The sequence below is a fragment of the Dermacentor andersoni genome, chromosome 1 (assembly GCF_023375885.2).
Source record: "Dermacentor andersoni chromosome 1, qqDerAnde1_hic_scaffold, whole genome shotgun sequence".
Classification (NCBI taxonomy): Eukaryota; Metazoa; Arthropoda; class Arachnida; order Ixodida; family Ixodidae; genus Dermacentor; species Dermacentor andersoni.
The window spans coordinates 115,161,990-115,178,405 of NC_092814.1; the positions used below are offsets into that span (position 1 = coordinate 115,161,990).

At 45.1% G+C, this 16,416-nt stretch overlaps 1 protein-coding gene and 1 pseudogene across 1 annotated transcript in view; one reads left to right on the plus strand and one right to left on the minus strand.

Annotated features, from left to right (window-relative positions):
• The window catches only part of PIG-O (phosphatidylinositol glycan anchor biosynthesis class O), a 50,161-nt gene extending 42,958 nt beyond the window's left edge, over positions 1-7,203 (minus strand). Inside the window, exons 1-2 of the mRNA XM_050191014.3 lie at positions 6,319-7,203; positions 3,454-3,629 (exon numbers count right to left, since the gene is read on the minus strand). Of these exons, the coding sequence (XP_050046971.2) occupies positions 3,454-3,629; positions 6,319-6,906 (764 nt within the window). The 5' untranslated portion in view covers positions 6,907-7,203. The remainder of the gene's footprint in view (positions 1-3,453; positions 3,630-6,318) is intronic.
• Positions 7,204-7,455: 252 nt separating this feature from the next.
• LOC126543894 (cyclin-dependent kinase 2-like) lies at positions 7,456-8,847 on the plus strand (annotated as a pseudogene).
• The last annotated feature ends 7,569 nt before the right edge of the window (positions 8,848-16,416 follow it).

Consider the following 16,416-nt stretch of genomic DNA (forward strand, 5'->3'; position numbering starts at 1 on the left):
TTTCAAAGGTTTTTTAGGGTTTCAAGGATCTGTGCAGACCCTGCTATTTTACACAAAAAGCACATGAAATTTCAGGCAACAGGGGAGTTGCACTCAGCCACATAATCTCTGTTTCAGCCCTTGTAGCAGGAAATAATGTTATGTGCAAAGGGCATGCATTAGCCATGACCTTCGCAACTTTTTAGACTTTGAAATGGCCTACCCAGCACACCACACACTTTACCACCAAGTGCCTCCACAGAGAAACCGCAGTCTGGACACAATTCATCTTTCTTTCTTTTTCTTTTTTTAATGCCTTATTTTTCCCCACCTAGTAAGCAGGCTTTGGTCAGTCAATTCACAGTTTTTAGACACAGTGTTGATTCATTGTGAGTGCCAGCATTGACAAAACCTGCCTTTTTCGTTCTCACTAAACTCACGAGGTTGCAGATGTTATCAATGTAAATGAAGCCAAAAGCTATGCACAGATTTTATGCAGCAAGGTATTATGACAATATTTTAAGTGCGAGGACCAACATCAGTGCACTGCTCTATCAAATATAAATATCATGCTAGACTAGATGTGGTGAGCACAGAAACAGCATGACAGAAATGACAAATGATTGGTTTGACGCAACTGAAGTGGATTTTACTTAGTCGATGATAGAAACAAATGCCACATGTTGTCTTCTTAAGTCAAGCGTTTACTGTGACCTTGTTGAAACTTTATACATTTATTTGAGGGTAAGGCTAACTACAACAAACTTCTTGAACACCAAACAATTCTTATCCCATGAAGGAATTCGTTGTAAGTGGCCCCAAATGTATAATATCATCCCCGTGACTCTGAGTGCACATTGACTCTGAGTGCACGTTGTTCTGATTTCATTGTGATTTTCAAGCCATACAGGTGCAGTTCCCTTGAGGAAGAAGGCAACGTTATTAAGCTGGGCGGTGGCATTCCAACCACTGAACCGACTAGCTTGTCGGTAAATGCTGAGCCATCTGTCCACGCCTTCCCCGGCTTTTCCGGCTAAGTTTTGTGGCTCGATGTAGGGTTGTCATGGGACGCAAGAAGACGGTGGCGGGCTGTTGTCGTCAGAAGCCATTTCTGGTGGCACATCAGCGATTTGGCGACTTTGGCGAAGCTCCACCGACTGCGCCTCTGTTGTCGGTTCATCATCATTCTTCAGGGACGCTGTTGTTATACCCTGTACCTCTACCTAAACTGTTACAATGGGGTGCATTTATTTAAGATAGCCATGAAAAGAGGAGAAGGGTTGCCACGCTGACACTGAGCCACTCCAAACACAACCTCACTTTGTCCTCTTCTTCCTCCATCCTTGCTGTCGCTTTAGTGTAACAATATTATTGCGTAATGCTTCATATGTGCTTCTTTATCTATACAAGAAATAAGACTGTCCTAGAAACAGGACTGAGAGATCTTATACAGGGTGTACCAGCTAACTTTAGCCAGAGTTTAAAAATATGTGAATACTGCCTTGCTGGACAGAACAAAGGTAATGTTGTTTGTCATCGGTTGGAGATACTCACATATTTTTTTTAATTCTACCTAATTACATAATTAGTCTAATTAACAAACTTCTCAAAAATTATAATTAGATAATAAGTGTCAATGAGAAAATTGTAGAGTAACATGAAAAACTCCCGATATAGCTTTCTGTGCCTCAATATGTGCTACATAACAGTGTTTTTCCGAGTGTGAAAGAAGGCCGCAAATGCATGCAAAGTGCCTCGAGTGGCCAGTCACGCAGCAATTTTGTGTGCATTTGCGGCTTCTTTCACGCTCAGAAAAACACTTTTATGTAGCACGTACTGAGCAGCAGAAAGCTGTATCGGGAGTTCTTCATGTCGCTCTACAATTTTCTCATTGACACTTTTCATCTAAGTATAATATTTGAGAAGTTTAAGAATTAATTAAGACTAATTATGTAATTAGGAAGAATGCAAGAAAGAATCATCTGAATATCTCCAAGCGATGATCAATAACATTACCTTGGTTCTGTCCAGCTATGTGGCATTCGCACATTTTTAAACTCTGGATAAAGTTAGCTGGGGCACCCTGTGTACACAGTGAGGGTCACCAGCAGGAAAGCGTGTACCATGAGGAGCATAGTTTGGCATAATACTAATGTGTTCTGGCCATGGCTCCAGCATGCTCAGCACGAAGGGTAAGCAGATGTATTTAGAGTGACTAAATTGAGAACACAGTAACCAATGTGTTGTCAGCAATGCTAACAGTTCTCTTTTACAATTAATGGTTTTCCCCTTTCTTTATGTTCATAAATTTGAAATGTCGGAATTAACTTTCACCGTCCTAAGAATTGCTCCTCAGCACTCGGGGCCAAGCTGCCCAGAGAAGAAAGCCTTCACCACTGCCACAGTAACAACCTGTAAAACCATGCCATTCTGCTCCGACATTTGCAATGAAAGAGCTGGCATGGATTAACACCAGCATTAAGCTAGCGCAGTCAGCAGTCATACCAGTGTTCTAAAACCATTCAAGTATCTGCATCAACACCCAAAGCTCCCAGTTATGCAGTGCAGGTCTCAAAGACCAAAGCTCAAGTTAACGAATGATCAGGGTAGATAGAGGTGTGACGACCGTTCAAATTAAATAGCGAAATTTGCATGAGAAATTAGGGCACCAAAGAAATAATAGGTTATAAAGGATTTTCAATAAACTGATATTGAATTCTCAAGGTTTTATTGCACACAGTCGGCTGGGAACGATGTCACCATCACTTTTGCCAAACATTACTTCTCTCCAGATTATGGGAGAAGTTCAAATGCGAAAATTCACATAAAGGGCTGCAGATGCTGTTCAATGGCAACAGTAAATTCTCTATATGATAACACAATGAAAACGGTGACATGGCACACCTCATTCATTGTTAGAAACATGGCAGCTGGTACTGGCAAGTGCAGCAGATAAGAGTGTCAAGATCGACATGGGAGCCTCATTTTTGTGTGCTTTCCCTTTCCCTCAGTACCTGTCATTGCCTTTCCCTTTCCCTCAGTGACCTGTCATTGTGAGGCAAGTTTAAAGGTTTTAATACACCTTGAGCATAAAGAGCGCACATGTGGGCACTCATCACAGTGACTCTTTAGAATCAGAAATATTAGAGTCCAGCCTGCCAATGTAACTAATGCAAGTGGCAGCATCCTGCATCCTTCAATGTGGCCAATGAAGAGATAAAAACACACCCTGTCGTGTACTGCCAATGTCAAGGTATTTTTCTCCAAATTTATTGTACACCCATGTCTTAGTGGCTGGGTGGAAAAATCAACCAGCGACATATTGGCATGGTGGCTGCCATTGCTGCCATTGCAATTTTTGCTTGGTCAGTGAAAGACCATAGAGAAATGGCCACAGAAGATTTGAGCTCTAGTGCACCATGTACAAATACAAGAAGCATTAAACCAATGCAAGCCTATTTACTGTCTGCCCACCTTATCACCTGGTCAAGTTGGGTGAGCTTGGCAGCCATGGCTGGATGATTCCGGCCTAGCCAATGACCGCAGTGGTCCACGCCAAGAAAGTGAGCCACCAGAACATCCCATCCATCTGGATTGTCCAGCTCCGGATAAAGGTGTTCGAGAACACCATTGTCGACTGTATGTAAATCCTGCAGCATGGCAGGAGAATAATTTTATCTTTATGTAAGATCAGAGCCCATCAAATGTATTCTGTTTTAAATATATTCCACAATATATTTTTTTTTCAGTTTTCTTTCTTTCAGATTTTGCTCTGTGTCACAATTTTTTATCTACTCCTGCAATGTCTCTTTTTAGAAACAGCAGTATCTATAAACAAAAACAATTTTTCTTCATCATAAGTGAATATGGCAATAAGCAATCTATTCGCTTTGAAATATTTTATATTTTTTAAGAAACTGCTCCCCCCCGCCACTCCAAAATAAGAGTTACCAATAAACATGTCTAAGTAAACTAATACAGCAGCCACAAAAAACTTCTACTATTCACATTATGTTTTGTTTTATAACTTTCCAACAATGTTTTTAAAATTTAGCTTTCTCTGGTGCCCACGACAGTGAAGACATAAATGAAGATAAAGAAAAATACAGAATGTGTTGTGCAGAAGCTGCGGAAAAATCCACCATGCATTTGCAGCTGAGAAAGTGCAATGCAACAAAAAGACAGTTGCCACAAACACCTGAATTTGATGATGTAGGTACACAATCAAAAACGAAAAAGCATCACGTGTCAGACAATATTTGTTAAAGCTGAGAAGTGTGAAGAGGACCATGTTCTCACCACATCAAGGCAGCTGCTCCACTTAGGTGTACTTTATTGACCAAATTCTTCCAGAATTCTTAGCAAATCTAGTACAAAAGTGTTCACACTTGCCGCATTCATACAAGCATTAGCTGAACCATGCATAAAAATAACATTCCCTTTCTACTTCTTTATGATGTCAAAAGGAAAAGTCATTATACAAGCATAAAAATTTCAAAAAAAATTTTTCCACTGTTGAAAAAAATGTGGGGGCAAGTTGCCAACTTGATCTATGGTACGTAACAAAAAGATTTTGACACTATCTAAACACATAACAGCTCTGTTGCATCCCATTCAAGAAATTCTAATATCAAATTCCATAGGCAAATACAGGTTCTTTCAAACAATTTACAGGGATGTGTTATCAAAATTCACTCACAGTTACCCTATGTAGGCCAGCATATATTTTTTTTTTTTACAAAGCTCTTGAAATATTTTATGTGGTATTAATAAATGAGGTGCTTAGAAATAGTTTACAACAAATTTCACTTCTATACACAAAGATGCTTAATTTAAAAAAGTGGGACATATTTGTCCCACTTGTGATGCACATGTCCCAGTGACCCGCTAGGGTCTCGATACAAAATGTTTTCCGACCACTTCCCTTGTGAACCAAAACTCATGAAATTTTTTGTCATTTAAGTACATGAGGTGCTTATATAGTTTGAAACTAATTAGTTCTGTACAACAAGCCACATAGATTTAAAAAGTGGGACGTATTTGTCCTACTGACACTACATGGCTTTTCAAAACATGGGATTCGTTTGTCCCACTGACCTTCGAGGGTCTCAATAAAATTACACGTAGCCACTATCCTCCTAAAATGGACTGAAGCATGACAAACAAAGTGGCACAGCGGAGGCCACAAAGAAAATGTTTGAGCACACTTTTGAGCAGAACGTTGAATACCCATGGCATCAGCGCATTTTTGCATCTGCACACTTTTGCACATACATTCATGACAGTGAGTTTTATGGGCTGGCTATCGCCTCAAGACACAAAAATGGGTGCTTATTGTGAGCTAAAGATGCAAATTCAAATGCAGGAAAGAGGAATAACTTATGGGGAACTTTGAAAACTTTTTCCTGGCAAACAAAAGTGCACCAAATTCAGAAAGTGTTCTAACAATGAAAACTAATTTTTTACATTTTACCCAATGGTAAAAAGAATTGGAGTAATGGTGTAACCAATGGCAAAAGAAACCGTCAGGAAGCTGCGACTGTGAGTCAGCTTGAGCAAATTGTGTTCTTTTTTTTTTTTTTTTTTTGCAGCGACAGGTATTTGATACATGATATCACTGTCAAGTATGTGCGCTTACTTCTCATACATATTATATTGCTTTAATTTCAGAAATTAATCTAATACTTGGTCACTGACACTAATGTCTGTAAATACAGACACAGCACCAGGCCTGACCACAGAAGGTGCAAAGTGAAGTCACTTTGTTCGAAGCAATGTATGTATCGCATGAAGAGCAGTGAGGCCACCATATCAGGAGGCACTGGTTTATTGCTCCCATTTTTTAAAGCTGAACTTAAACTTACAGCGCAAACACCTAAGACGGACCACAAAAGGAAGATACGACACACACTGGCGCTGACTAACAACTTCATTTCTTCTTCGTCAATGATTATATAAACCCTAGGCCACACAACCGCACTTGGTCCGTCTGTGGTGCTTGTGGTCCGTCTTAGGTGTTTGCGCTGTAAGTTTAAGTTCAGAATTATGTACAAACTAGGCTCAAATGAAGCTTTACTGACATTTTTTAAAGGACTTCTGTGCATGCATCGATAAACTTGAGTAAGTAAAAAGGGACGTGATTACAGATTAAACATATCACAAATTATTCGTCATTGACACTGCTTCACACGATTACATTTTCTCTGGTGCATAAACTTATAGACTGCGACAAATATGTACTAAACTGTTCTAACTCAAAACGAAGGTACCTAAAGTATAAAATTCGCACACTAAGTTCGCGGCACTAATCGCGGCGGCATAAAACTGCCAATATCTTACCTTTACTACAAACGAGGGGTACGCGTACGCACGGGCGAATTTTCCAGGAAAAAGGTTGACCCAAGCGTCGTCGCCCATGAACACAACCTTCTTGCCCATTTTGAACATCTGACTGATCAAATTGTCTTCTCGCACCTCAGTTTGATAAAAATTAGTACCAGCGTCAATAAACGTCGGCAGTCCTCCAGTCATCAATGCCTTCAACCTCTGCACTGTTGTGGTGGGGGCATCCGCCACAAACTTGAGCAAAACGGTGCGCTCAGCGCCGGTACCAGCAGACAACTCGGAGAAAACGGGCATCTTGTTTCGATAATGCTCGCTTTCATCCCACGGGGGTCCATACAGAGCAAACTCCAGCTTCAAGGCGTCGATTAGCAAAATTACCACTTTCTTAAACTTTGCCGGATACCAGCAAATTGGGCTAGGGAGGGCCGTGGGCTTCCCAGTAGATCGGTAGAAGACTGTGATGTCAGAGCATTCACTATGTTCTTCGATAGCTTGCCTTTGGAGCAAGAAGCCACAACAAAACAGACAGACACCGCATATAGCAACGCCTAGAGCAACTGTCAATACTGCAGAGCGGTACATTTCTTTAGCAAACACTGGTTGCGATACAAAAGGGAAGGGTGCACCAGTATAACCAAGGGTATGCGAACGTACGATCGCGGCTGTTGCACGGACAGTCGCAGCAGAAGTCCTGCACTGAAGCGTTTAGCACCTTGATAGAGCAGCTATAACAGCACATTTAGATGCAGCAGTTCTCTTGCTAAGATGTGATGATGGTGCTAGAAGTTTCATTTCAGCAGCGGGGGTTGCGAAGCATGCGATTAGAAGCCATTCAAATGTGCACTCCCATGTGCACTGCTGATCAGACGGCAATTTTGTGGCCGCTTCTCTGACTTGGCTTGACCTAAGAGTAGACCCTGCCCAACGCTCATAAATTCTCCCTCCCTGACCTAAAGGTTTACAAGAAAGTAAAAAAAAATATTGTTAATCAGTATATGCTGAAATATTTTTGAAGTTACATTATTATAATTTAGGCAGCGTTTAGCATAAATAATATAATTTGTAAACGTATTTTGACGCAACTTTACTAAAGAAGCAGCAACCTTGAGAAGCAGACTGCAAAGACCGCGAAGACCGCCAGTTTCGCGCGAAAGTCGGCGTTGGTTGCGTGTGCGCTCAGGCCTTGTAATTCTATTCAAGTGATCGAGACTTCATGGAAGACGCGCTCAGTGAAAAGTTTCAGAAAATCGAGAAAATCGGCGAGGGAACCTACGGAGTCGTGTACAAGGCCCGTGACAGGGCCACCGGACGATTTATTGCCTTGAAGAAGATCCGTCTTGAGAGCGAAGCCGAAGGTGTACCGAGCACTGCCATACGAGAAATCGCCCTTCTGAAAGAACTTCGACACCCAAATATTGTGCGCCTTCTCGATGTCGTTCCCCAAGACCAAAAGCTATACCTCGTATTCGAATACATGACGGAGGATCTTAAGAAGCACATGGACAAAGCAGCGTCGAGCAAAACCCCACTTGCCGTGAAGCTGGTGAAGAGCTACCTGTGGCAGCTGTTGCAAGGCATCGCGTACTGCCACTCTCATCGCATCTTGCACCGGGACCTGAAGCCGCAGAACCTCCTAATCGATTTCGAAGGTAACATCAAGTTAGCCGACTTCGGCCTCGCACGGGCCTTCGGGCTGCCACCGCGCACGTACACGCACGAAGTGGTTACGCTCTGGTACCGGGCGCCCGAAATCCTCCTCGGCTCGCGCTTCTACTCGACGTCGGTAGACGTCTGGAGCATTGGCTGCATCTTCGCCGAAATGCTTATGCTAAAGGCACTCTTTGCGGGTGACTCTGAAATAGACCAGCTTTTCCGTATCTTCCGCACTCTCGGTACACCCGACGAGAACTCTTGGCCCGGCGTAACCAACCTTCCCGACTACAAAGCCACCTCCCGCGCTGGGAGCCACAGTCGCTCGTGAACATTATCAATGGCCTAGACGCCGACGGAGAAGACCTCATCCTGAAGCTACTCATTGCCGACCCTGATGCCCGTATGCCAGCGAAGAGAGCGCTCAGTCATCGCTACTTTCGGGATGTCACCATTCAGCGGCCACTGTGCATGTGACACTTGGTCGCGCGCATGGCGCCGTCGCCAGGGCATGAGCTCAGGGATACTGGTGCCCGTTTTCTTTTTTCATATATACATATATCTATATTTTTGATAATGCGCGTTTTGTTCATTTTGTTTTTAAACTCTGGTTAGCCTGCTTAGTTATTTTCATATTACCTCTAAGTTGCGTGCCAGAGCGCGCAGTTTTATTATGTATAATGTGCCAGTGAGAGTGATATGCACTGCTATCACTGTTTTCACGTGGTTAAACATGTCCAGGGCGACAGGAGATCGCCGCTGGCGACTTATTTTTCTTATTAATACTGTGTAATGTCCACAACACGAACTCTCTCTCTCTCTCTCTCTCTCTCTCTATATATATATATATATATATATATATATATATATATATATATATATATATATATATATATATATATATATATATGCATACCATATTTTTAAAAGGGTGCCTACTACAGCAAAGTGTTCACTGACGTTTGCCACAGACGACGGCTGATATCGCTGTTTAATTATCGATTTTGTGAAGTTCCGCAACTGTGACCACGTTTTTACACGTAGATTTTTTTTCGTTAATTGCCGCCAAAAGTGTGCACTACAGGCAGTTTGCGTATGACATGTTTCCCTATCCAAGCGCGTGGGGTGTGCTTGCACACAATTACGTAACAGTTTCCGTGAATAAAATGCTGCATTATTAAGCGCCAGGGCTCTTTCGTGAGATCATTCTGCTTTTGCAGAGCTTGGATCATCGGTTGTGGTTCTCCTGTTTGCAAACAGGGGCAAGGCATACGTGCTGAGCTATAGTATACGCAACGTTTTCCTTTCGCCTCTGCTATATGTAGAAGTCGCATGTGCCTGCAGAAGTAAATTACGCCTTTCATCGTTATTTTATTCACTGAGCTTGGCCGAGGTTCTCATGCGCGAGCTATCCGCGTGTTATCATTCTGCGGCATTGTACACTCATTTTGCAGGGGCCGACAGTTGCTCATCCGCGCATTGCTGAGATGCGCCGTTTCAGCTGTTACACAGTTTCATGTTTCTTCGCGCTTTCTTCACAGCTTGAAAAGCTCCCGGGTCGTCCTCGTGCTACACATGGGCGACAGCAATGCGATAAGACTATGCCTTCCTATGTTATGTGCTTATCTCCTAAAGAGTTTGCCGTTGGCCTAATTGGTGCGTGGTATTCAGAACGGAAAATAACGTGATTTGCGCTAGTTTCCGTTCTGAATACGTCTATCCATCGGCATCGCTTATTGGGCTGGATTCACACGATGCGACCGATCGCCAGTTCAAGCCGCAGACGAGTGCAGTGGTGGGAATGCTGCTCCAATTGCTCCAATCTGCTATATTCCGTTAAAGCTGCTATGTCCATGCTAAAAATGAGAGAAACTGCTCCAAAGCTGCTCCAGGACGCGCCGCGCACTCGAAGTCCACGGCGAAGAGATTTGTGGCGAACATCGGGTGGGGGTCGCCCCCACCTTATGCGCACAGTGCCGTCGCGTCTCCTGCCATTCATAAAGCTAAATGAGCTTAAGGGTCACTGAACTAATTCAATGCGCGCTCCCGCATGTTCGCAGTCAGCCCGCGGGGTAGCCGTGTTGGGAGCGGTGCACGCGGCAAACTGAAACTTACCCCTTTGCATGTTATTAACTGCTTTGCTTTGTCACGTTTATGTGTATGACCTTGTAACGCAGTAGGTTTGTTGTTCGGTCATTCTACTAGCTAGACCGTCCTTAGGCGTAAAATAAAATTGCTCGAATGACGAACCTGCATACTACGTACGTTCCGTACGTAGTATGCAGGTTCGTTTATGCCGTTGTGTGTGTGTGTGTGTGTGTGTGTGTGTGTGTGTGTGTGTGTGTGTGTGTGTGCTTTTGTGTGACTTTTACCGCTAGGGACGCGCGGCATTTGCCTTTTCGAGCGTGCTGGTTTATTCAGCGCAGTAATAGTGCCCGGCTGATAACAATTCAGAATCATCATTTTGACTGCTACAATATATGCTCCAAAACGCTCTTGGCCATTCACACTGCGAGTGTGTCGTGGACTGAGCTGCAACGAATCGTGTTGAAAGCTCGCCAGCGGGCTCCATGCGTGGGGCACGATTTGGCAGCACAGAACCACGTCATGCTCGTCCGCAGACTGAGCCATATAAAAAATCACCGCCCAAGCACTCAGTACAGATTGTTAACCAGCGAAGCTGAAACATGCGGCCCCGGTGTTTATCACTGAGCTAATCCCGTCTGTTCATTAAATGACAGCTTGGTAGGCTGTCGGATCCCTGGTACGCAGCTGCTGCTTGCGCTCGGCTGCGTGACCCAATCCGCCCGGTCCCGTGAATCTAGCGCGCTGTTTCTGTAACGTGCCTCTCTGCGTCACACTACTTCTGCTACTTGTCTACATCTTTACCTATCCCTTCCATCCCTCCTCGCCAGTGGCTCCGCCGAGGACGCACCCAATACATTACGTGGCCTTTCAATCTGCAAAATGCTATCGCATTAGAAGCATTGCGAGGACACACCGTGTCCTGGTATCGGGATCGGCTCGCCACCCTCGCCTTTGATTACATTGTCTCCGCCACCGGCCCTCGTTATTTTGCGCCGATACCAAGAACGAAGGTCGGTGAGTGCCCTGTACGACATGCTATCGCATTTATATTGTTTTTGTACATTAAGCGACAGTAGCTTCTTCTGGTTTTGTCTTGGGTGTTCGCCCCTTCCTGTCATGTTTCTGTTGCGACAGCACTCGAGTTGCTATGGCAACATTAAGCCATGCACGACCGATCGGATACCCATCAGCACCCTTTCCTTCTGGCCATCATACACAAATGTAATTGCTCCTTGAGTTTATTCACCCTGAGATAGCGGTTTCGTAGTTTTCTGCTTTTGGCGTCTATAGCTGAATTCATGTGACAGAGATACAAGCATAGCCTGCGAAAGCGGCATGTTGCTTTCGCCGCTTCTGACGGCCGAATCGTGCTAGAACCTCGTTTGTTGCGCTTCCGGCAAACTGCGTAGCCGTATCCAGTGCTGCCCACGTGGTTTTTGACCATATCGCACGCACGATCCGTTCGCGCTGTTTTAATCTCGAGTAGGCTACGGAACTGCGATTACGCGACTTGCGGCGAAAGCCAGACAGACGCTCTTGTCGCAGTGTGTTTTACCAAAAGTGACCCTGAACGGTTCAGCACTAACCTCGTAGTGTATAGGTCACACATACCGTGTTCTAGTTTACTCAACCGGTTTACGTGGGTCGGTGCTCTTGATCCTATGTGGAATATGTTCACCGTGCTCACGTAGAACAGAATTGAAGAGCAGGTCAATAACCGCCATTTAATCCGAGCATACATGAGACATCTGTCAATGACATTACTCCGTCTCAGTAGCATCGACAATTGCTCCTGCTTGTTTGCAAAGAAAATGTAATCCCAGAATTGGAACAAATTTCCGACCGCCATATAAATGCAGCAAACAATAAGCTACCGTGCAAACGTGCACACCCTCCACCAATATGGAAGGGGACAGTTCATGTGTGTTGTTCCAACAGCGATTGTTGCAAACGTGCAAGTCAGAACCTCACTCAGTGGCGTAGCAACAGGGGGGGCCGTGGGCCCCGGGTGCGAGGGGCCAGTGGGGGGGGGGGGGTGTCACATACGTCTGAAGACACCCGGAAATTGTTGATATCCTCGACTACACCGGTGGGGGGGGGGGGGCGGGGGGGGGTGACAGAAGACCTATGGGCCCCGGGTGCCAGACGACCTAGCTACGCCGCTGACCTCACTCACTTTTATTTGCTATGTTCTCCCGTTGAAGAATCCCGTTCATGGAACTTTTCCTTGTTACAAACGCGCACAAGGTAAATTACCGACTTTGAACGCAAATTCGGTGTTTCCTTTCATATTGGCCAAGAGTGTACGTTGCAAGGAGGCCCGAGGCTGTCGATACTTTTACGTTCAGCGCGCTTGCATTGCCACGCAGCCGGTAGACTATAGCGCATGCTACTCGACGGCTAACAATGCAAAAGAATGTCCCTTTAGATTCATGATGACATGTTTGTCAATGCAGTTGCAGTTCTTCGCGAAAAAAGTGACTGTGATTGCACATTTTGTTCTTTTCTATCATAATTTTATACGGCCGCATTTCTCCAGAAGAGTATAAAGCTGCTGCACACTTAGTTGCACCCGGATGTATGATCAGATAGCAGTTTGATAAACCACTTAACCATCACGTTTATTTCTTGATTTCAGAAAGGAAAATTATGCAGATCTCACGCATTGTGGGAATACGTGAAAGCGAACCTTTCATGAATCAGCAAGGCGAATTGGAGCGTTGTGACAAGAGATGCGCTGACGAACGCATCCCTCAGCCACCATATAGGGGACCTTGCAGAACAAGTGGAAGTTTTATTCGGCATTAAAACGTGTTGAATGACAAGACACGACGCGCTCGACCTTGTAGAAATGCTCCGCAGTACGATGTGACGCATGGTGATTCGTTGGCATCCCCTTTGAAGCGAGACGGCGAGAAATCGTCACCTAGCCTGCTTGAGTTACTCAGCTATGCTATCAATGCTTTATCTTCTAACATTCTTGTATACATCTCTTTAATCTCCTCTACCTGCCTTGTACCGCTGCCAATGCCTGTAATGGATCCGGTCGTATCGGTCTCTTCCCTGCATTTTTCCACCGATACTCTAAACGTCTCTTGCTTATCTCGATTGCTGGTTGATAGTTTTCTGGAAGTTGTACGCTACGTACTGGTCTCGATTGGTGAATGCCTCGCATTCCATTAGGATGTGCTGAGTGGTCTCCGGATCTTTGCTGCAGTATACGCATACCTAATTTAATTGCGAATCTATGCTCCAGTATGTTTTTGTCCTTATGCAGCTAGCTCGATCCTCAAATAGCAAGGCACTTCCCTTCGCGTTATCGTACAGGTTTTCCTAATTTCTTCTTTCTCATTCTTGTAAATATCCTTGCTCTTTTTCGTTTCCATTCTTTGCATCCAATTCGCTGTCTCTGTTTCTCTCACTTTCTGATTCATGGCTACACTTTCAATTACCCTATACTTGGTTGCCAATTTTCTTGACCTCTTCCTCCATTCTGTGTCCACGCTTTTTCGGTAAACAGATACTTGTGCACTTTAGTTGCCCGTTTATTTTGATCCATGTTACTGAGTCCTTCTTCAAAACTAATTTTGCTCTGCGCTTCAAACGAGGCCCAACCCATGTCCCCTTGCACTGCCTCATTTGTGATTTTGCGGTGAGCTCGCAAAAACCAACCGGCCCACCGATCTTTGGTTAACTTCCAACCCCGACAATCTATCCGATTTTAGGCACAGAATGGCATTTGCGAACGTCCGCGTTGGCAGCATGACTTCTTCCCATTTTCCACGCACCACCTCATAGTTATTGTGGCCCCAAAGTGCCCTGTTTCATTATTGCTGCATTCAGCTTCCCTTTCATGTTCAGGTTATCTTGGTGGGTGGTTGAGTAAGTCTTTCCTTCGTTTATGCATGCACCGAGGTACTTATATTGCTTGTATTTATATTCTAGAGATCTTTGAGTGGCGTTCCATAGAGAAAGACATTCAACAAGAGCGGACACTCCCATAGAGCCCAGCGGCCGAATTGACCGTAGCGCACCAAGCCGTCGGCATTAATACCTGAAGCACACATCGGCTTTGGGCGCGTGCGTTTTGAACGCTAGCTGGCTGCACTGATCGGCGCGGCATTTTTTTTTTTTTTTGCTTCTATATAGTTCTCAACCGCGCGCGCTCAAGATGCGAAATAGTTTCATTGTTTAGTAAAAATGATTGCGTACCATCTTTACAAGCCTACATAGAATCTGTGCCACGTGCAATTTCATAAAGTAGACGCCTTGTATATGAGGAAATGTTTATTTCGCTCTATATAAATGCTTGTTGCGGGCTTTTTGTGCATTCATGCAACGTTGTGGCACCAGGTAAGCTGCAGTAGTTCCCGTACGAAGTAAAGTACATTACAAGCACAAGTAAATTACAAGCATGTGTAGTTTTGGTATTTATACCTTATATGAATACTGTGTGTACAGGCGAAACGTGCGAACGCGAATGGGCGGCATTACAAACAAAAGCAATTCGTTTTTTTTTTTTTTTTTTTTTGAGGCGCAGTTTCTGTGCACTTCCATTCACGACGTCATGCTACCTAGCCCGACTGCTATAGAATCTAATGGGGATGCTCCGGAGTAAGCCGTGGTGATTTTGACGTCACCGCTTTCTTTACGTCGGCTTGGCATTGAAAATTTCGATCCAAGCAGCATGTCGTCATAAACTAGAGCGCACAGGCCTGCTGTCTAGGAGGCGTTGGTACATCGCACACGAAGCCAACAGTTATGTCGGGTCAACAACCTTTGCACCCACCCCAGATTACCTCCAAAATAGGGCGCCCGCGCTCAGCCACGCCATGCGCAGCCGCAGTAAACTCTTAAAGAGATTGCACCCTTTGGGGCTTATCTTATCCCACAAGAATAATCGTCATCTATCTTGCTTGCATTTACTTTCTTGAAAGCTCTGCTCTCGCTACTTTCCTGTCGAGAATGCTATGTCACGCTAGTAACGCGCATGCCGTTCGTGACCTGTAAGTATACCGGGCGCGCAGCGGTAAAGAAATGAAAGACATGCAAAATGGATGCATGACGATTATTGTTGTGCGAAAAAATAAGCCACAAAGGGTGCAAACGTTTCTTAGAATATAGATGAGGAGTATAGCCGCTAATCTGCACTCTTAAAAAATTCAGCGCCATTCCATGCCATCCTCGGACTCGACCTCACTCAAGCCTCTGATAACATTTCCCATGCAGCTAGACTTGACCAGGTCTCCAACCTCCACCTGGGAGAGCGAGCTTACAATTACATTCGTGACTTTCTCTCCAATCGCACGGCCACCCTCTCGGCCGGGGATTTACGATCAGACCAGCTTCCCCTTGGCAGCGAAGGCACCCCGCAAGGTTCAGTTATCTCGCCCATGCTCTTTAACTTCGTCATGATTGGCCTTGCCCAGCAACTACAACGAGTCGACAATATCAACCATACCATCTACGCCGACGACATCACCATCTGGTTGTACCGAGGCAGTGATGGTCAAGTGGAGTCAGCCCTCCAAACGGCGATTGACACGGTTGAAGCCTATCTCCGAGGGACCGGACTGCGCTGTTCGCCGGCTAAATCGGAGCTTCTGCTCTACAAGCCCATTCACTGAGGTCGCCCTCCCAAACACCAATCTGATCACCGACCCTGTGACGCCATCACCCTACGCCTTCAAGATGGCAGTCCTATCCCACACGTCCCTAGTATCCGGGTCCTCGGTCTCACCATCTCTACCAACGGCTCCAACGCCTTGGCTCTCAACAAGATCTGTGCCCAATCTCAAAACACCCTACGACTTCTTAGACGTATCTCTAACCGACGAGGGGGACTCAAAGAAGAAAGCCTTCTCCGCCTCGTCCAATCCTTTGTCATATGCCACATTACCTACGTTGCTGCGTACCTCAACTGGTACCGGGCTGAGCAAAACAAGATCGACACCCTCATACGAGGGGTCTACAAGCAAGCACTTGGCCTCCCGCATTGCACCAGCACTGAACTCTTCAACCAACTGGGAGTTCACAAAAACCTTTCCGAACTCATTGAAGCCCAACAACGCTCTCAGCTTGAACGGCTCACCCTTACTGAAACGGGACGCTTTATTCTATCCACGCTTGGCTTCACCTACCATCAGTGACAAGGCCCCAAACAACCGATCCCGACCGACATCCGTAGCTGGATCTACATAGACCCTATCCCTAGAAACATGCACCCTGAATATAACAGGGCCCGGCGCCTAGCTCGGGCCGGAGCTATCATAAAAGCCCTTGCTCACGTACCTGGCGTCACATTTGTTGATGCAGCCCAATATTCCCATAGCACACGATTTGTGGCCGTCGCCA